General features: G+C 42.1%; 1 protein-coding gene across 1 annotated transcript in view; it reads right to left on the bottom strand.

Moving 5' to 3' along the window:
- Positions 1–22,453, bottom strand: part of kl-3 (male fertility factor kl3) — a gene marked incomplete at its 3' end in the record, with an annotated part of 226,785 nt that overhangs the window by 5,297 nt on the left and 199,035 nt on the right. Inside the window, exons 12-13 of the mRNA NM_001111012.3 lie at positions 18,138–18,946; positions 16,403–17,863 (exon numbers count right to left, since the gene is read on the bottom strand). Coding sequence (NP_001104482.3) covers positions 16,403–17,863; positions 18,138–18,946 — 2,270 coding nt within the window. The remainder of the gene's footprint in view (positions 1–16,402; positions 17,864–18,137; positions 18,947–22,453) is intronic.

The following is a 22,453-nucleotide window of genomic DNA, read 5'->3' as shown; positions in this document are numbered from 1 at the left end:
CTACACAAAAACCTCCGCTCTCTCTCCTGTCCTTGTCAAGCTCACCGGGACTGCCAGTCAAGGTATTTCATCGGTGAGCAGGATGTGGTGCCAAGTTGCACACCATCTTCTTTTGCGGTGCACAGCAGCGCCTTTTTACGACCAACTGAGCGTACCAGTCGTAGAGTTCTTGCCCCGCCAACATACGGGGGTACTCCTTATCTATAGTTCCGATTGGCCATCTCGTCCTTACGGACACGCTTCATCATGGTGACGATGATCACGTGAGCCCCATCCCAAACGATTTTGTCCGCCATCATAGCAGCAACCAAGCCTCTCGGGCTGAGAGGTGACCCAGCGAGCGCCACGAGTTGCGCCCTCTCCTCGGCGAACCTGGAGCAGTGCAGTAGGATGTGCTCTGCGGTTTCCACTGCGTCTGTGCAATAAAGGCACTGGGCTGTATCCACGTGGCGGAACCTACATAGGTACCCTCGAAAACAGCCATGGTCCGTGAGGAACTGGGTCATGTGGTAGTCCACCGTTTTGTGCTCGCAATCAGCCCACTCCGTTAGTTGCGGAATGAGTTTGTAAGTCCAGCGTCCCCGTTGTGACTCTTGCCACCTGGTCTGCCATACTCCTCGAATCCACTCTTTGATCTCTAATTGAGTGTATCCCTCACTCGCAAGGTATTTGCCCTTTATGTCCAGGTCAATGGGTGTAATGCCTGACAGAGCGTGCGCTGCGTCGTCCGATATGGTTCTAAAGCCTCTGATTAGCCTGAGAGCCATTGTCCGTGATACTGCGCGGGCACTATCTAGATAGGTTTTCTTTGTGGAAACGCAGCTCCAGATAGGCGCAGCATAAAGCAGCGTTGCCTTTGAAACCGCCACTAACAGTCTCCTAGCCGGCAGTCTGGGTCCTCCCACGTTGGGCATGATTCTCGCCAAGGCTGCTGCTGTCATTGCCGCTTTTTTGCTGGCATACCTTGCGTGAGCCTTGAACGAGAGCCTTCGGTCTATTAGAACACCAAGGTATTTCAACGTTTCTGCTGAGGCGATTTCAACTCCTTTGACTTCTACACGCATGCACTCAACGGACTTTCTGCTGCTCAGCAGGACTACTTCGGTCTTATGCGCAGCTATTTTAAGTCCGACTTTCTCGAGCCATTCTATGGCCGCCGTGATTGCCACGTTACTTATGTCCTGGAGCTCCGGTATTGTCTTGGCGACCGCTGTTATCGCAACGTCGTCGGCGAAGCAGTGCAGCTCCACACCTCTGGGCTTGCTAATGCTCAGTATTCCATCATACATAATGTTCCACAAGATCGGTCCTAGTACCGACCCTTGGGGAACGCCTGCAGAGACTTGGTGGCTACTTGGACCATCTTCTGTTACGTACCATAACACACGGTCCCTGAAGTAGTTGCCAATTACGCCTCGTATGTAGTCGGGAACGCCCAAGTTGCGCATAGCCCCGAGGATAATGGGCCATCTCGCTGTATTGAATGCGTTCTTGACGTCTAGCGTGATGATGGCACAGTACTTCTTACTGCCGCCTAACCATCGGTTACCGTCGAGTGCTTTCCTGGCAGCGTCTGTTACGGATTTGAGAGCGTCGAGCGTACTTTTACCCTTTCGGAAGCCATACTGTTGGCCCTGAAGGCCTGTAGGACTTTCAGTGATTAGCTCAATGCGCGCGTACAGTATGCGCTCAAAGAGCTTGCCAACAATGTCCAACAGACACAACGGTCGGTAACTGCGTGGAACATTTGCGGGCCCCTTGCCTTTCGGCAGAAGGACCAGCTTCATCTTTTTCCAGCGCTTGGGGAAGACTCCGTCCAGCAGACACTGTTGGAATGTATCCCTGAAGACCTCCGGTCTTGCGGTGGCGGCTGCTTTGACGATCACGCCCGGGATACCATCAATGCCGGGAGCTTTGTTCGGTCTGATCCTCTTTGCTGCTTCGACGACTTCGCATGACGTGATGCACGGGAAGTCAGAAAATGTGTAAATGTGTAAATCTGTAAATGTTTTTTTTTTTTTTTTATTATTTGACTTACGGTAGGGAAATTAAAATCTTCTAAAGATACCACCTACCGTCCGTAGGTGGCATGCACGATTCATAAGCCCTATTGGAATTATGCCTACGTACTAAAACAAAAACCTCCGCGTGCTCTACAGTCGTTGCTCGCTCACCGGGACTGCCAGTCAAGGTATGACTTCGGTGAGCAGGATGTGAGGCCAGGTCGCACTCCCTTCCTTCAGTGTAGTCCATGGGGGTTCCTCCTTCCACCCTTTAGTCGCCTTTTACGACGAGCCGGGGACGCTGAGGATGAATTCTTCGCCCGCCGTCACCCAGGACACCAGTTTGGGCTTAGACATCCACTCTGTTGGCCATCTCGTCTGATCGGACACGCTTCATCATATTAATGATAATGCTGTGTCCTCGTTCCCAAGCCCCCCTGTTCGCCAGCATAGCCGCGAACAAGCCACTAGGGCTGAACGGGGAACCTGACAGCGTCTTTAGCTGCTCTCTCTCCGCCGTGAACCTGGAGCAGTGCATTAGCACATGTTCTGCTGTTTCTTCACCGTCGACGCAGAACAAGCATTGGGCTGACTCTACGTGACGGAACCGGAGTAGATAGGCCCGGAAGCAGCCATGGTCCGTGAGGAACTGGGTTAGGTGGTAGTCCAAGCATTTGTGTTGGCACTCTGCCCAAACCGTCATCTCTGGGATGAGCTGATAAGTCCACCTCCCCCGTCGCGACGTTTGCCATCTGCTCTGCCATTCACCTAATAGCCACTCGTGTGCCTCTTGCCTGGAAGCGCCACTCCGCATTAGGCTGAGAGCCTTGATCTCCAGATCAATCGGCGGCAGGCCTGCCAGCGCTAGCGCCGCGTCTTCGGATATGGTCCTGAAACCTCTAATGAGCCTCAGGGACATTGACCGTAGCACCGAACGAGCTCCTTTCAGGTATGAGACCCTGCCAGTGGCATTGCTCCAGACTGGTGCAGCGTATAGTAGCGAAGCCTTTGCTACTGACACCAGCAGTTTCCTGGCCGGGTGTCTTGGGCCTCTGACGTTGGGCATAAGCCTCGCCAACGAAGAGGCTGTGATTGCTGCCTTCTTGCTGGCGTGGCTCGCGTGGTCCTTGAAGGATAGTCTGCGATCTATCATTACCCCCAGGTACTTTAGGGACTCTTGAGAGGTCACCTGTGTACCCTTGACGGAGACCAGCATGTTTTCCACCTTTTTCCTGCTGCTTAGTAGGACTGCTTCGGTCTTGTGAGCCGCTATTGCTAGCCCGGCTTTCTCGAGCCAGCGGATGGCAGCACCGATCGTAGAGTTGCATTTGTCTTCCAACCCTGCGATTGTTTTCGAGACAGCTGTGATTGCCACATCGTCAGCAAAACAATGCAGCTCTACTCCTACAGGCCTGTTGATGCCCAAGATCCCATCGTACATAATGTTCCATAGGATTGGTCCAAGTACCGATCCTTGGGGAACACCTGCCGAAACTCGGTATCTTTTTGGGCCATCTTCCGTATCGTACCATAGGACCCGGTCCCTAAAGTAGCTGCCAACGACTATCCTTAGGTACTCCGGGATCCCCATGCGGTACATGGCCGCGAGGATTACGGGCCATCTGGCGGTGTTGAAAGCGTTCCTTACGTCCAGAGTCACAATTGCGCAGTATTCCTTCCTGCCCCCTAAACATCTATCACCAGAAATAGCGGTCTTGGCGATGTTACAAACGGCCGAAAGAGCGTCCAGAGTGCTCTTACCTTTCCGGAAGCCATATTGATGGCTTCCCAGGCCGTTGATGCTCTCGGTGATTGCCTCTATTCTGGTATACAGGATACGTTCGAACAGTTTTTCTACTATATCCAGTAGGCATAGAGGGCGGTAGCTGTTTGCAGCATGTGCTGGTCCCTTGCCTTTCGGCAACAGGACTAGCTTCTGGCTTTTCCACCTTGTTGGGAAGATTCCGTCCAGAAGGCATTGCTGGAAGGTGGCCCTGAAGATTTCAGGTCTACCCAGCGCCACTGCTTTTATAACAGCTCCAGGAATACCATCTAGTCCAGGGGCTTTGTTGGGTTTGATGCGCTTGGCTGCCTCGGCGACTTCAAATTCTGTGACGCAAATTGACGAAAATTTGGGGCAGGGGCTGCCTCTGTTGGCCTCCATAGTGTGGTCTGCTTTGGGAATAGCTCCCCTACTATGTTAGCCAGGACCCCCGGGTCGGATGGGGTTGCCGCTCTCCTCCTTAGCTTTTTGGTAACAAGCTTGTAGGCGAGGCCCCAGGTATCGCTGTCTACGCCATCCTGCAGCTCCTTAAACGACCGCGCTTTGGCAGCCGCGATGCCGTGCTTGAACTCTAGACGTTTCCTTCTGAAAGCCTCCAAGAGTTCCGCGTGGTGGGTACTGCCTCTGTCTCGTTGCGCCATTCTCCTAGCCCTGAGGCAATCAGACCGTAGTTGGCTTAGGGAGGCGCTCCACCAGTAAACGGGTGGTTTGCGCTGTGCCTTATTTTTTCTTGGCATGATTGCGTCGCAGATTCTTCCCAGCATATTCATGAGGCCTGCCGCCATACTCTCTGCGTCCCCACTTGGGATTTCCAGGGAATTGATCTGATAGGCCAGCATGGCCTCATCGATCTTCCTGGTGTCCCATGCTTTCCCGACTGCTCTACTCTGCCGTCTCCTGGGCATGCCCTCCGGGGAGAGACTGAAGGAGATCAGGGCGTGGTCGCTCAGCGTCATGACGTCATGGACCATCCAGTTGTTGTTGTCTACTAGCCCTCTGCTGACAAAGGTAACGTCAATAAAGGACGTACCCCTATCGTTGTTAAACGTCGGCTTCCGTCCGTCGTTCAGCAGTATAAGGTCCAGCATTCCCATGGCGTCAATCACAGCTCGGCCTCTGGTGTTGGATGTCCTGCTGCCCCATTCCACTGCCCAGGCATTAAAGTCGCCGGCAATGACCTTCGGGCTTCGCCCTCTCGCATGGTCCACGAGCGCCTCCAGAAACTCCTCGAACTGATCGGGGGTGTTGCTCGGCGGAGCGTAGCAGCTGTACAAGTGCACGTGTTTTAACTTCGCATAAGCGATACCGCGCATAGGTAAAGCAGCCAGTTCCTCGACGTGGAGAGAGCTGCAGCATTTGATAGCTGCTTTACCTGTCTCGTCAAGGATCATGGACGATTGTCCGCTACCAGAGACGTAGGGTTCGCTTAGGAGCATGATGTCTACATTGCGCTCAACCGCAGTCTGGGCCAGGAGGCTCTGAGCTGCTGCGCAATGATTGACATTGAGCTGTACTACGCTAATATGAGTGTGCATTAAGGTGGCTCTTGGCTTCTCTTAGGGTCGCTCTGTAGGTCGGGCACGCAAAGCTACCCGTCGAGTGGTTTCTGTCCACCTCGCTGCTGCAGATCAGGCATTTTGGTGCTGCAACGCACCCCTTTGCCTTGTGCCCACGCTCACCGCATCTAAGACAGCAGTCTGCCCTGTCAGTGTTCTTGCAGGTTGCTGATCGATGCCCATAGCCGAGACACCTGTAGCATCTCGTGGGTCGGACGTCCTGGGTGATACGACATCTTGACCATCCAACGGTAATGGTGCCCTGTTTAAGGACTGGTATCGCAACGTTCGCGTTCAGCAGCACTGAGGCTATTTGCGTGCCATCCCGCATTCTGCGAAGGCCCCTGATATCTTCAGGATTTATCTGCAGGCCCTGGAATTGGGCGACCAAGCAGCTGTGGAGCTCCTCTGCTGTCGTAGCCTCGTCCAATCCGCTGCAAGATAGAGCTATTCTTTGCGCTCCTGTGCGCGCAGAGGCCAAGTCATTGAGCGCCGCTTCCAGGTCGCTCTTAAACTTGGGAACGCTTTCCGAAGCTTTCCCCTCTACCTCGAGCAACAGCTCACCTTTCTGCGTTCTCCGGATTTTTCGCACGTGGCTGCCCAGTTCGCTAAGGCTCGGGTCCGATCTTAGCTTCCGAAGCATCTCTGCGTACGAAGCCTCTCCTGTCTTTTTTACGATGAGTGCCTCCGGTTTTTTACGCAGGCGCGTAGGCTTCACCTTGGTCCACTCTGCACCCGTGCTAGCATTCTTGGCGACAGATGCGTAGCTGCCTGGTTTGGACTCGTTTGGTCTGGATGTTGCCTTTTCTTCACCGTTGCCACCCAACGTAGGGTTGCTCGGCTTGGGTCCCTGGACTTTTGGCACTTGCACCTTGGGTACCTGTGCATTTTGAGGAGCCTTTTTGGTAGGCTTTTGTACCTCCGTCTGGGTAGCACTGCTCTTCAAGCGGTGCTCGCTAGTAGTACCTTTGTACAGCTCTAACGCCCTGTTGTTAAGGGCTGAGAGTTCGGAAGCTATGCCCTTTGTCTCTCGTGTCACGTGCCGTTGGGTCTCGAATGCGGATAGCAAGGTGCTGATCTTGCCATTCATCCTGGTAAGTATGCCCCTCAGGTCCTCATTCTGGAGAGCCGCGGTCAGGTCCGAAGACCGATGAGGGGAACCAGCTGGGGACTTCCCTCCCGTCTTTTGAGATGGCACGGCGATGTGGTCCATCGTCTTCTGACTTGTCGCGGTCGTAGATGCTGTAGGAGCCAAGTTCTCCACCTCTACAGCATCGCTGCAGTCGCTAGTCAACGGCGGCTGGGGGCCTGCGTGCTCACCCCTTGCCACCGACGGGACCGAGATTCCGTCACCATGGGTCGGGTTACCGACTCCTCTGGTGGGGGATCTCGAAAGTCGGGGGCTCCTCCTGAACGGGTCGTTCCGATCAGGGGGACTGCCCCCCACTGCGCTGTCCATCAACTGAAGGATGGCCTAAGGTTACCTAGGCGAAGCACCAGCCTTAGAAAGGGGTTCCCACGTAGGCCACGGATTTCCCCCTGGCTTTTACGGATGGAGGTTTGTACCGCCTCGACTCGGACACCAGAGCCTCTGCTTAGGCACCAGCACGGTGAGAGGATGATATTTGGTCTGTCCTCGACCTTTGTGCCTTTTCCCCTTTCTTAAAGACTTGTGCGCTCCCAGTAACTAGAATCAAAATTAAAATTAAATTAAAATTCAACGGTTTAATTTTAAGTTTAATTTTGAATTTCGCGCTCTACTGTCGCAACACAACACTGATCACACGGTTGATCTGGCAACGCCTCCCTCTCCAGATCGCCCGCTGCGCCAAGTTGGCAGCGCTATCAGCTGCTTTATCCGCAGGACACCAGTTTGGGCTTAGACATCCACTCTGTTGGCCATCTCGTCTGATCGGACACGCTTCATCATATTAATGATAATGCTGTGTCCCCGCTCCCAAGCCCCACTGTTCGCCAGCATAGCCGCGAACAAGCCACTAGGGCTGAACGGGGAACCTGACAGCGTCTTTAGCTGCTCTCTCTCCGCCGTGAACCTGGAGCAGTGCATTAGCATATGTTCTGCTGTTTCTTCACCGTCGACGCAGAACAAGCATTGGGCTGACTCTACGTGACGGAACCGGAGTAGATAGGCCCGGAAGCAGCCATGGTCCGTGAGGAACTGGGTTAGGTGGTAGTCCAAGCATTTGTGTTGGCACTCTGCCCAAACCGTCATCTCTGGGATGAGCTGATAAGTCCACCTCCCCCGTCGCGACGTTTGCCATCTGCTCTGCCATTCACCTAATAGCCACTCGTGTGCCTCTTGCCTGGAAGCGCCACTCCGCATTAGGCTGAGAGCCTTGATCTCCAGATCAATCGGCGGCAGGCCTGCCAGCGCTAGCGCCGCGTCTTCGGATATGGTCCTGAAACCTCTAATGAACCTCAGGGACATTGACCGTAGCACCGAACGAGCTCCTTTCAGGTATGAGACCCTGCCAGTGGCATTGCTCCAGACTGGTGCAGCGTATAGTAGCGAAGCCTTTGCTACTGACACCAGCAGTTTCCTGGCCGGAACGATAGTCTGCGATCTATCATTACCCCCAGGTACTTTAGGGACTCTTGAGAGGTCACCTGTGTACCCTTGACGGAGACCAGCATGTTCTCCACCTTTTTCCTGCTGCTTAGTAGGACTGCTTCGGTCTTGTGAGCCGCTATTGCTAGCCCGGCTTTCTCGAGCCAGCGGATGGCAGCACCGATTGTAGAGTTGTATTTGTCTTCCAACCCTGTGATTGTTTTCGAGACAGCTGTGATTGCCACATCGTCAGCAAAACAATGCAGCTCTACTCCTACGGGCCTGTTGATGCCCAAGATCCCATCGTACATAATGTTCCATAGGATTGGTCCAAGTACCGATCCTTGGGGAACACCTGCCGAAACTCGGTATCTTTTTGGGCCATCTTCCGTATCGTACCATAGAACCCGGTCCCTAAAGTAGCTGCCAACGACTATCCTTAGGTACTCCGGGATCCCCATACGGTACATGGCCGCGAGGATTACGGGCCATCTGGCGGTGTTGAAAGCGTTCCTTACGTCCAGAGTCACAATTGCGCAGTATTCCTTCCTGCCCCCTAACCATCTATCACCAGAAATAGCGGTCTTGGCGATGTTACAAACGGCCGAAAGAGCGTCCAGAGTGCTCTTTCCTTTTCGGAAGCCATATTGATGGCTTCCCAGGCCGTTGATGCTCTCGGTGATTGCCTCTATTCTGGTATACAGGATACGTTCGAACAGTTTTTCCACTATATCTAGTAGGCATAGGGGGCGGTAGCTGTTTGCAGCATGAGCTGGTCCCTTGCCTTTCGGCAACAAGACTAGCTTCTGGCTTTTCCACCTTGTTGGGAAGATTCCGTCCAGAAGGCATTGCTGGAAGGTGGCCCTGAAGATTTCAGGTCTACCCAGCGCCACTGCTTTTATAACAGCTCCAGGAATACCATCTAGTCCAGGAGCTTTGTTGGGTTTGATGCGCTTGGCTGCCTCGGCGACTTCAAGTTCTGTGACGCACGGGAAATCTGGGGCAGGGGCTGCCTCTGTTGGCCTCCATAGTGTGGTCTGCTTTGGAAATAGCTCCCCTACTATGTTAGCCAGGACCCCGGGTCGGATGGGGTTGCCGCTCTCCTCCTTAGCTTTTTGGTCACAAGCTTGTAGGCGAGGCCCCAGGTATCGCTGTCTACGCCATCCTGCAGCTCCTTAAACGACCGCGCTTTGGCAGCCGGGATGCCGTGCTTGAACTCTAGGCGTTTTCTTCTGAAAGCCTCCAAGAGTTCCGCGTGGTGGGTACTGCCTCTGGCTCGTTGCGCCATTCTCCTAGCCCTGAGGCAATCAGACCGTAGTTGGCTTAGGGAGGCGCTCCACCAGTAAACGGGTGGTTTGCGCTGTGCCTTATTTTTCCTTGGCATGATTGCGTCGCAGATTCTTCCCAGCATATTCATGAGGCCTGCCGCCATACTCTCTGCGTCCCCATTTGGGATTTCCAGGGAATTGATCTATTTGTCTAGAGAAGAAATTAATTAGTCTTTCTGTTATATATATGTAATTTAAATTATCTTCACTGGCACTGTGTATAGTTGCCAACCATTACTTCTTCTATTTTTGCATCTGCGACATGATTTTCATTACCTGGAAGATATTTGATTTTGTAATCGAATTCATTACGTTTTATTTTCCATATTTGGAAAATAATTTGGTATGACCTGAAATATTTTGTAGGCCAAACTATAGCTAACAATTCTTTTTCAATCGTAGCATAGTTGATCTCATGTTCGTTTAGCGTTCTGCTGGCATAACAAACGGGCTGTGATAACAATTCGCCAATAGCTACATTACTAGAGTCAGTTGTCAGAGAATAGGTCTTTGATAAATCAGGATAGATTAATGTCGGGTCTGAAGTTATCAAAACCCTTAATTTTTCAAATGATTCGATGAATTCTTTACATTTGGTGTCTATTATAGCACCTTTCTTTAATTTGAGGGCTTGGGTTTGGGTTTATCTATTTTGGCAAAGTTAGGAATGAACTTGCGATAAAACCCACATAATCCCAAAAATGATTTTATTTGCTTAGGTGTCTTAGGTAATTTGTTATTGCTTTGGTTTTATTTGGATTTGGTTTGATGCCGTTTGTTGTGACAATGTGTCCTAGGAATTCAGTTTCTTTCTTCATGAATTCACATTTATCTAGCTGCAACTCCAAATTAGCGTCTCTCAGTTTTTCGAAGACTTTCTTTAGGTATAAAATGTGTTCTTCCAATGAAGTGGAATTAACAATAATATCTTCTAAATAGACTAAACAGTCTTTGTAGATTAAATTTTCCAGAAGATTATTCATGCATCTCTGAAAAGTAGCTGGAGCGTTTTTTAAACCAAAAGGCATACGAGTATATTCATAATGCCCAAGCTTAGTTGAAAAAGCGGTTTTTGCAATAGAATCTTCATCCATCTGGATATGGTGAAAACCCTCAGCTAGATCTATAGTTGTAAAGTATTGGCATCTACCTAGTTTGTCCAGTATCTCGTCCATTCTCCACATAGGAGAACAGTAGGGGGACTTTGATTTGCAAACAATCCCTTGTTCCATAATTTCTTTTATTTGTTTGTTGACTTCTTGGTCAACACTTTGGGGGTACTTATAGTGTTTACGGTATACTGGGTTTTCGTATTGTCTGGATGACATGTTTAATAGTACTGGTGAAGGTCAAGTTTTCGCCCTCTTTGTACTGAGTGTCTCTATATTATAGAGTATAGGACCTTCTTTAAACATTCAACTTCCTCTACATTTAAATGTTCGAGTCTATACTCGTTACATTTGCGTATTGTTAATCGCGAATTTGACTATATCGTTGTCAACGGACATGGGATCGAGATGTATTCCATCAATGTCCACTGTGTCTTTAACAACATTTGAAGTGAGGCATTTTGGTAATGCAGTCTCCTTCTTCTGCTGTAGATACTTTGGTTTAAGGCACTTAGAAGCCGTCTTAACCTTTTGCATTTTTGGTTTGATTCTGCCCACTAGAGCAGAATCATTCTTTTGTTGTGGGTCAAGGCATTTGGATGCGGTATCGCCCTTCTTTTCTTCATACTTTTGAGCCTAGTGTTACTTTTTCTTTATCATAGTTTATTTTAGCCTTTGTATCTTCTAGATACTTTCGACCTAACAGGAAATCATAATTATCGGAAAATTTATGGATGTAGAATTTTTGAGCAGACGGACATACTTAAGTAGGTTTTATTGTTATGCTTTTCTTTAGTTTTATTGGTCCCCTAATAGTATACACTTTAAGGTTTTCTTCCTTTTCTTCTAAATTCTCGAAATTTTCTCTTATGATGTTAATTGATGATCCTGTATCGATCATTCCCTTATAATTTTTATTATTATGACTTATTTTTACATAGTTCTTCTCTATTACTTGAGTGTCCGAGGCAGTTTGATGAAAACATCCTGCTTACATCCATCCTGCTTTGGTCACTCTGACTCTCGCGTTGTCTTTTTACTGGCGCTTGTATGTTAATATTATTTGATGTCGAAGATTGGAAGCTAAGGGAGTTATAAAGTGAGTGGGTTGTTCTGTTGAGCTTGTGTTAAGTCTCGTCTGAATGCATAATAATTCCCTCTTTGATTATTCGGTATGAAATGCGGTGAGTACTGGTTTTGATTTGTTATTGGTTGTGTCGAATTTTGGAGTGTTTGTGTATTATGATTCTGATTATTATGATTATTATGATTCTGCTAGGATAATAATTACTGTAGTTGTGATTTCTATTATTTTAATATTTTTGATTATAGTTTCCCCATAAAGGCCTAATTCCATTGATGCTTATTTTAATTTATAAATGGTTTCAATATCTTTACGTGCCAAAGACATATAAATTCTATCCGTCAGTTTTCGAACTATTACTGATTTAACGGTTTTGTTTAAAATTTCTGTATAATTCGATTTGTCAACAGGGTTACTTTCTAATTCTAACTTTTCGAACATAATCCAGTATTATGATCTTTGATTTGATTTAATAGTTGGTTTAGATGTGTTTCCAAAAGTTGTTGAACCGCTGTGGTGTATTTTGTTAACTGGATACACGGAATTTTAAGTTTGTTTTAAACTTTGTTTTAGGTTTGATTTAAACTTGGTTTTAATTTTGATTTAAACTTGGTCTTAATTTTAATTAAAAAATTTTGATTAATTTTTGTTTCCGACCGCTTGGGATTTTCTTTTGAATACTACCTTCACGTAGATTCTTTTGCGGATCTCTAAAATATTTTTTGAATCACTATTTTAATTCGCTGATCTTGGATAGCTAGTCGTTTAGCATATCCTTCAGTTGATCAGTACTGTACTAAAAGGACTCTCTATTTTATTGGACCGACTGCGCCAATTAAATGTTTGCAATATATATAAGTGAAAAAAATATAATTTTTATTTCACTAAATGATCACAAAATTGTTTATTGAAATCGATACTTTTGTTTTCCGGATTGCGAGTCCGAGCTTTGAACGTGGGAACGTGACGATGGGGTGAGGGCTTATGCAAGGAATTGTTTAAATTAGGGGACGGATGTTTAGTCTACCAGTGGGTGACTTATCTAGAGCTGGGGTTTAGTTTAGGGACAGGGAGTAGTGTATGTTGTATTGGGGTGTACATGTTGTATGTGTATTAGTATGTAGCCATGTTCTTAAGTCTAAGGGACTTATGGATATGTCACTATATATGGACTGAAGCAGAGCGGCCGAGAATGGAATAAACTACTGAATGATGTACTGCAAAGGATTGGATTTTCTTCAAGCCCTACCGAGCCATGTGTTTACACCCGTAATTCTGGCAAAAGTAAGACCCTTGTTGTAGAGTACGTAGACGGCTATGATAAGAGCCAGTTCAAACAAGGAGAAACTGTGCGATATTAAAGCATCAATTTCCAAAGAATTCGATGACGTAGACGGGGGCAAGCTAAGACAATTTCTGGGTGTCGAAATTGAACGTGGCGGAGAAACGGGTGGCATCAGGATTGGCCACAAGCAGTATATTGAGAGCCTTCTCAACGATTATTCAATGCAGGATTGTAAGCCGAATCTCATACCACTGAAAGCAGGCCTTGAAGTAAATTGAGACAAGGACGATTGTCAGAAGGTAAATCAAGTCAGCTATCAATCGCTAATGGGCTCATTAATGTATCTGGCAATCACAACTGGACATGATATTATGCATTCGGTTATTAAACTATCACAACGGAACGCTGACCAACATAAAGAGCATGAAGCCGGTGCAAAGCGAATTGAGGGGCACAGCTGATTTGCAGTTACACTACGAGCGTACTGGTGTGCCTATACATTGCTATGATGACGCGGATTGGGCTGGTGACACCACGGACCGAATATCCTTTACTAGATGGGCATGTATTGCTGCAGGAGCTGCCTTTATGTGGGAAAAAATCAGTGCTTTCTCTAAGCAGCACAGAGTCAGAGTATATAGCACTTTCCATGGCAGCAAAGGAAGTGGCGTATGTTCAAAAATTGGTCAACAAAATGGGTTTTGGTGAAAGCCAGGCAACTAAGGTTTATAGCCCAGTGCTTGGTGAAAAATGATACTTTCCATGCACGTAGTAAGCATATAGACATAAAGTATCATTATATAAGAGAACTTTATAAGAACAATATAATAGAAGTTAATTATGTACCCACAGAAAACATGATAGCAGATGTTCTAACCAATATTTAGATTTAAACATGAAAAGTGTATCCAAGGGATGGGTTTAAGCTAACAGAAAAATGTATTTTGATTTTGAAATTAATATAAAAACTAATATCTGTAAGGGTTGACATATTGCATTGAGAGGGAGTGTTAAAAATATGTATGTAATACAGTCAATGCACTGTGTCTCCCTCTTCTGATCGCGGTAACCAGAAGCTTTTTTTCTTATTCTGAGATTCTCTTTAACTTGTAATTTGGCTGCCGCGTGCAGTAATATTGTACTCTAGATCAGTCAGAATAAATATTTGAAACGATTAAATCAGAATCAGAATGTGAATCCAATATTTTGTCTGATGGATCAGGTTTAAAATTAAACTGTATTTCCAACTTATCACTGCCTTCGGAAATGGTTTTTTCCTATTTTTTCTCTCTCTTTCTTTTAAAAAAAATTGTGGAAAATATCACTCATTGTATTAATCCGATTTTTCCTTGCATGTGATAGTCGGTTATCGACGAGAATTTGGTACTTGCGAAATGTCTTCTTGTCGTATTACCATCATTGCTATTACCGCTGCCATTCTGCTTCGGCATGCTTACTCGGAGGACCATTTCTCTTCACGTTTCCTCATGGATATATTTTTTTCAAATACTAATTTTAACCTTGCCCTTTCCTTTAGTATGCCACTTTTTTATCTCGGCTATTTATGATAATAGGTTTAAAACAAATCCAAAAAACAGGATCCAAGCATGTAGCTTTTATTTATGGTGCAAAGGTTTCTTAACTAAAATTTGTAATTTTCAACATTTGTGTTGGGCTGACTCCACAGATCGAATAACATTGAGTAGATTTAGTGTCTGTTAATACGTTTAGGACTTTTCCATCTATAATGGTCATGTGTATTTCTTAGGTAACTTCTATGTCACGAGTTTCATCATATTTATAAGTGAAAGGCGTAAGATTATTAATTTAATTATATATCTGATTTTCTTTACATCATTATGTTTAGAGCAGTTTCCTTTATCAACTCAATTTTTATCCAGATGTGCCTGTTAAACGAACCTTTAAATTGTATCGGTTTAACAGAAGTTGCAAATAAAGATTGATTAGAAATTGGTGTGCCAAGAGCTTCAGTTTCAAATTTCTGCTTGTAAGCACTATGACCTGTTGTCCCATCAAATTAATTTGATTTAAAATATATCTGGAAATTGCTTGAAAATATCAGATTGCAACTTATTTAATCTTTGCGATGTATGATCCAAGAGATTTCGGAATAGCGCTTGAGCACTGTTTTCCATTACTTGTGAACTGTAATTTTGCTTCGATCACATCATTATAAAAAGCTTATATATAGCTGTTTTCCAGAAGATCAGCTAGAGCTTCATCTGGTGAAAGAGGAGTTGGTTTTTGCCATTGAATTTGCATCCTCGATTCGCTTGGAAATTCTGGTGTTTTTAAAGTTTCTTTATGAACAAAGGCAACGGTTCTCTTGCATTCTTTTCTAGCAGAAACAGTATCTGCATGTCGTGATCACTTTCACTTCCCAGATTGGATGCCAGTTTCCTTTTTAATCTTTCTCCTGCATTTTGGTAAGATAAGTTTCGGCGTCCCATTTACTGTGGTGTCTTGGAGTTTTCAAAATCACTAACAAGTATTGTTATGTTAGACGCCATCCACTTAGTATGTTTGGAAATAAATCGGTCTAGTTGTCTGTTGCACTCGGGCAGTTTTCTTTTTATGAATAATTCAAAATTTACTATTTTTTTTGTCAACCTCTTCTGTCTATTTCGATTCCAGATTATTGTTGTTGATTGCAGAATAAACGTAATCTGAAACATAACTTACTCGCCGATTGTTACACCTCCAAATGGGCAGGAGGTCGCTATGTCTGAACTCGAACTTGCCTACATAAGCTCAAATTTTAGGAAAACGAGCAAAAATGGGCAAAATATATTAGTTTACCGTCAAAGACAATAGTTAAAAATAAAAACAGACGTTTTTAACATTTGTGAGAAATTGTCAGAAAATTAGTGTTACTTCACGAAAAACAGGGGACACGTTAGAATTTTCTGTTAAAATAAAAAAAATTGGATGTTACACAACACAAAAACAGTACAACTACACATATATTAACTACATACGTTAAAAACAACATTCCTTTGCCTTTATTTTTCATACTATAGTTACTATACTATAATTTATGTCTGCGTATTGACGATCGTACCACGTGCAATAATAAGAAAATAATTTGACGGGAATTGCATTCTCTCAATCAGTTGGTTACCACTTCACCTTTAAAAGCTCATAAAACGATTAAGTGAAGCTTTCAGTCAATTTTGTTTTTATTTATATGATCAATTTTCTATTAGAAAATAATTGTTAAAGGACGATATATTGACATAAAAATTTGGACTGCCAAAAAACGCCATATGCCATAGTGCATTGTTTAAATGGAAATCCCAAATGCTATCTATGATTTTTTGACGAATTTTGCTTAAAGACAAAATCAACCAAATAATAAAATTTGATAATATATAACTCATATTCGTAAAAAAGTTATATTTGAAAATAGTTAATACTTGAGACACTCTCAAAAAAACTAACCCTCTATGAAATTGGATGAGGCATTGTATGAGCTATTTTATGTCAGTGCACCAATTTTAAACTTTTTGTTTCCTTCTCTTAGAGGGGAAATAATTATAATTAGCAAATTTTATAAATGCACATTTTCCTCATTTTGCTATTTAGCATTTGCGTTAATTTATTTATTTACACACTATATAAAATTCTGGGTTGATTTTATTTTTAATTTTTGTTTTTAACTTACGGATACTGAAAATAGGGCACCATCATATCGACCATTTCGGCGTTAATTAAATCAGTAGGGTACTCTACTATTTTTCTCAAAAAACTTGTATCAGACATAACTTTAAGGGATTCGTCCCAAGAACTTTGTATAAAAGCTTTTTCCGTATCAGGTCGAATAGGTTTTACTTTTCTTCTAAATAAAATACACACACAGTCCATTATTAACGTTATAAGATAAGGGGGTTTTCCCAATTTTCTGACAGTGGCAATATCAGCCGCTTTAATAGTTTTAAGAGCAGCTTCTGCTTCCTCCAATGCCGGAAGAGCTTTTTCTAATTTAGCTTCGGCCACATGTTTTACTGCTGAAATGTTTTTTACAAGAACTTCCGCTTGGCCCTTTTTTTCGGCCACTTCCACTTTTACTATTTCAGCTGCAGCTTTGGATTGTTCAACGGTGGCCAAAACGTCTTCTGCTTCTTCACTTGCAAGAGCAATAACCTTGTTCATTTCAATCAAATCTTTTTTAAGAATAGCAACAGATGCACCTGCTTCATCAAGTTTATCCAATCCAGAACTCATTCGCTCTGACATTATAACAATATGATCCTGTTTGTCTTTATATAATAACTTATAACTTTCTAGAAATGATATTAATGACTTTGGCGTCACAAATGTAACTCTCCGAAACCGATCGTAATAACTTAAACAAGTTTCTTGTACTGATTCATGTATCCAACTCATGATGTCAATAACCTGATCCTTAACTTTTTCACTACACACAATTTGATAATCAGTCAGATAATGGCGCGATACTGCGATACGAGCATCTTCCGGCCATTTTTGAAACCAGTCTATAACACAACCGGATATAAGGCCGGGAAACTTTAATGATCGCATTCGAAATTTCTCTCCAACTGGAGAAAAGCAGAGAGCTATATGAAGATTATAGCGGGCACGAGAAATAAAAAAGTCATACAGATTGTCTTGCGTAGCTGGTCGACGAGGTTGGTGTTTTTTCATAACTGGAATTAGCTCGCTATACATTTCATCAAGCTCATCTTTAGCAAAAAGGTTAGCAATTTCACCAGAACTCAAAATGTTATTGATAAATTCTAAAAATGATTCTTCTTTAATTTCATTGGCAGTGAAAATAAAAGTCATGCCATTTCCATCAAGGCCGGCCGTTCGATACAAAAATTTTAAGTCTTCGGTTAGATTTCCAGTGTTATAGGACCGAGTTAAAGTCATTTGAAAAAATTTATAGCCAGCTATAAAAGATGATAGTCTTGTCAAGCTTTGTTTTCCGGACCCTCCAACACCAACAAGTAAAGCGTTTCCTCTTGGATTACTTATTATTCTGGAAACAATCATAAGGTGTTTTAATGCATCCATAAAGAAAACGAGATCCATATTATATCCTCGTATATATTCATTAAACTGAGACATGAATACCAATACTTTTGACCTTACAAAATCAAAACTATTAAAAATAAAATTGTAAATAAAAACGGAAAAGGTTGTTTATTAAGATTAGGCACAATATTGGAGACAGACATTATCTAATATAAACTATTTATCATTAGTTATTTAAAGTTTGGAACTAAGATATCTTTGTTTGAAGAAATTTAAATCTTTATAACTTCTTTATCGATGACAACATCTGTTTGTATTTAGTTAATATTATTCAAAATCAGAGTATTAAATAAGATCTGTCAGGAGCGGGAACAAATAAATAATTAAATAATTTTAATAACCTTGGAATTTCTTCATATATTTTAGGGGGCTCAAAAGACATTTCTTCGTCCTCTTCTTCTTGACCTTCTGGTGCATCTCTCAAAAAGTCAACCCAGTAAGTGGGCTCTTCTGGGTAGAATTCCATGAATTCCTTTATATTTAATTCAGCATCAGATATCATTTTACTTGAAAACCAAATTTTATCCTTTTCAGCTGTGAAACGATCTGATATAACTCTCGTACACTCATGGCACCAAAGCTTTAAAATTTGATCCACCGATTTGCACTCTTCGTGTTTGACTTTGAGAATACCTTCCCAGATTCGGGAAAGATCTCGCAGATTAAACACATAATGAAAATTGGCTGGAGTGGGTAACATTTTTGCCTTGACATTTTGCCAGAAGATCCTAGTTAATGGTACTAGAAGTGGTATGACTTCAACTACCTCATCTCCTAACCTATCAGGGCTAAAATATCCGGCGCCAATACTTTTAAATATTTGATCCATGGAATTATTGCTAGGTAATGTACAATTAAAAATGCATAAATGACGCTTTAATCGGTTTGGGATATCATTTCTGCCTCCCCCTGGATGTATCATAGCAGAAAGCATTTGAATGTCCATTATTGTCGAAAAATCGCCTGGCCGCTCCAAGGAATAAAACCCACGCTGTTCAATCATCTGCCTCACAATTTCGTTTGTAATTTGATCTCCCCATTCGTTTATGACGGGCATGTTAATGTCATCAATAAATATTGTCATAGCCCGCTGATTTGGGGGTCCATAGGTTGTTCCTTGCCTCTTCTCAACATAAGACTCAATTATTCTCTGAAAGAAAATAATTTAACAATCTTAAAACTTGTATATTATTGTTAGTAAAAATTTGAGGATGGATATAAGGAGAATGGATATAATATATAATTGAACCAAGAGTGTTGAAAAGGATACAATAGGTAGAAGGAAGAAGGACAATTGCAGTGCTCTCTTTAAGCTCTACCTAATATATATTTATCAAATATCTTTATTCAATATGAATTTGTTGAAAATACAAAAGTCACACATATGCAGAGACGCGTGTATGTGGAGAGTGAAGAGATTGGGAGGATCATGTAAGAGAGAACGCGCTCTATTATTGTTCTCTTGATGTTAGAGAGTAATCGTCCCATTCGCTTGCAGACAACGAGAGATCGGTTGCTTAAATAAAATTATTATTGAATAGTTAGAATAATGAAAGTGTTTTACTATTTGGTTAATGGGCTGGCTTATAATTTACATACTTAAACGTATTATATTATATAAAATTTAAAAGGTTATGGACCCAGTCACATTTTCGACCAGGTGGTGAAATATTTTAATTGTGCAAATAAGAATAATTAAAATAAATAAAAGTGAATTTTCTTATTTAAATATATGTATTTATTGAATACATATACATATCGGCTTTCCGAAATACATACATATGTATGTATAAGGATACACAAAAAATGGTTGTATATACATAAGTGTAAAAGCAGTAAAGCAACGAAAAGTGATTTTAAAAAGCGCAAGGCAAACGGAGAAACAAAGAAGAAAAATAAGAACAGTTACTTTTATCATCGCAACGACGCGTGGTCATAAGTCAAAAGAAAAAAAAAAGACATAAATAAAGAAAAGCGGAATATAAAGCCGTTTAACGGTGAAAAATATTCAATTTGGAAGTTCCGAGTAAGGGCACTGTTAGAGAAAAACGATTTGTTAAATGTAATTGAGAAAGAAGAAACAGATGTAAGCGAGGAAGTAAAACGGGCAGAAAGAATTGCAAAGGGGATCATAATAGAATATTTGAGTGATTCTTTTTTAAGTTTTGGAAATTTTGGAAAGTGGAAATTCGGCAAACAGATTTTTGAAAAATTGGATACTATTTATGAGCGTAAAAGCTTGGCATCTCAACTGTCACTACGCAAGCAATTATTCTCTTTAAAACTAAAAGGTGTCACTCTGCTAGTAAACCATTTTCATTTATTTGATAATTTGATAACTGAGTTAGTTGCGGCTGGAGCCAAGTTGGACGAAATGGACAAAATTGCTCACCTACTTAATACACTTTCGACTAACTATGAAGGAGTAATAACAGCTATAGAAACTCTTACTGAGAGCAATTTGACATTAGACTTTGTTAAGACACGGCTACTCGATCATTAAATAAAGTTAAAAGGAATTAACACAAGTGCTAAAGTGCTGCAAGCTATAGGCAATCGAGAGTCTAGGGAAAATACATACAAAAACAAAGCTATGAAATTTATGAAGAAACCTTTTAAGAATAGGTCCAAACTAAAATGTTTTCATTGCAAGAAATTGGGGCATATAAAAAAGATTGCTTTCTATTAAAAAGGCAGGCAGGAAACCAGAATGCTCCCGATGGAAATAATGTTAGAGAGGGAGGACAGGCTCAGATGTCGACAGAAAGACAGACAGATGCATTTGCATTTGCAAAAAAAAGCATTTGCATTTATGGTGAAATTAGTAAATTAGAAAAGCCAGACGAAGTACATTTTATATTAGATTCGGGGGCATCAGATCAGCTAGTGAATAATACTAATTTATTTTCTGAGTATGAAAATTTTAAATTTAAACGTAGCTATTGAGATTGCAAAGCGTGAAGAATTTGTTTATGGTAAAGGACACGTTAAACTTAACAATTCTGTAAGCAACATTACATTACACAACGTATTGTATTGTAAGGAAATCCCGCACAATTCGCTATCCGTAAAGAAGATGATAGATGCTGGAATGTCCGTCGAGTTTAATAAGGATGGAATTAAAGTAATCAAGAACGGTAACTTGGTATTTGAAGGAGTATGTGAGTATAATGTTCCGACTGTAAAATTTACTTTAAATAGTAAAGTATATACATCTGCAATATCAAATGATGCAAAGTATCGCTTGTGGCATAAGAGGTTGGGACATATAAGTGTTGGAAAATTCTTAGAAATTTCACGAGATGGCTTGTTTGAAGATAGTGAACTTATAAAAAACGTACAAGTAAATAGTAGTAAATTATGCGAGGCGTGTGAAAGGTGCTATTTTAAAGGTTGCTATTTTGATGTTTAATGAAAGAAGAGCTTAGCTTCTGTTCTGTTCGATGTTCTTTATTTGAATAATCAAAGTGTGCTGAAGTTGGGTTCAGCTAACCCGCACATACATTGCTTATATCTATGTATTCTTACTTACATTTATACATATACATATGTATGCAGAAGGCATTGACCACTTGAGCTGCAAAGTGCATGCTCAGCATTCCCACGCTCCGCGATCGGCTTATGTATAAGCGTTAGATCGTATTACTGGGGCGCTGGAGTGCTTACGTAGTTTTTGGTGGTCTTTTTGTATATTTGTATATTAATATTTATTGGTATTATTATGGTATTTTTAGGGTAGATTAGTCCAATATGCTACACCTCCCTTTTTAAAGAAATGACGTAATATATGTAGTCATTGAGTTCTCAATATTAATATTGTGTTTAGAAAGGAAAAATTTTTTTGATATTGATTTTTCTTATTAATTATTAGCAATGTTTTGTCTCAAAGCATTTTTGTATAATGACACATGTTTATGTTTTTTATATTATATTACGTTATGTTTTGTTTCATGTTTAATTTTCTTAGAAGAATATCTGTTTTTGGTTTTTTTTTTTGGGTTGATCAGACCTTTTCTTAAATGAAACGTTTCATCGATTATATATTTTAACCTATCCTTATGTACTTTCTGTTTCTTTTGTTTTTTATCTCTAATTATAATGTTATCTCTATCTTCTATGGTTTCTACGGTATATGGACCTAAATATACTGGATCTAACTTATGACCTGCTTCGTTTCGTAATGTAACTTTATCTCCTATTTTTAATTCAAAATCTGATGTTTTCTTATCGTAATGTTGTTTCCTATAAGACTTAGCTTTTTCTAACACAATTCTAGCTCTTTTATAGGCTATTTCTAATCTAAATTTTATTTCCTTGGAGTAATCTTCTACATTGTATAGTGGTTCTATTCTATCTGTTTTATTAAAATCGACGAACTGTCTTGGTAATCTTCCAAAAACTAGTTCATATGGACAGTATTCGTGCATGACTGATGGTGTTGTGTTGAAACAATAGGTAAAATATTGTATCGAAACATCCCAATCAGTTTTGTCTGCAGAAATGTATGAACGAATGTATTCATTGAATGTTCTATGACTTCGTTCTATTGTCCCTAAGGTCTGGTGATGATATGCGGTTGATGTAAGATTTTCAATCTTCATATTTTTACACATATCCAAAATTACCTTGTTTTTATACTCGGTACCCATGTCCGAAA

This window comes from Drosophila melanogaster, chromosome Y (genome assembly GCF_000001215.4).
Source record: "Drosophila melanogaster chromosome Y".
Taxonomy (NCBI): domain Eukaryota; kingdom Metazoa; phylum Arthropoda; class Insecta; order Diptera; family Drosophilidae; genus Drosophila; species Drosophila melanogaster.
This window is presented reverse-complemented; position numbering and strand designations above follow the sequence as displayed.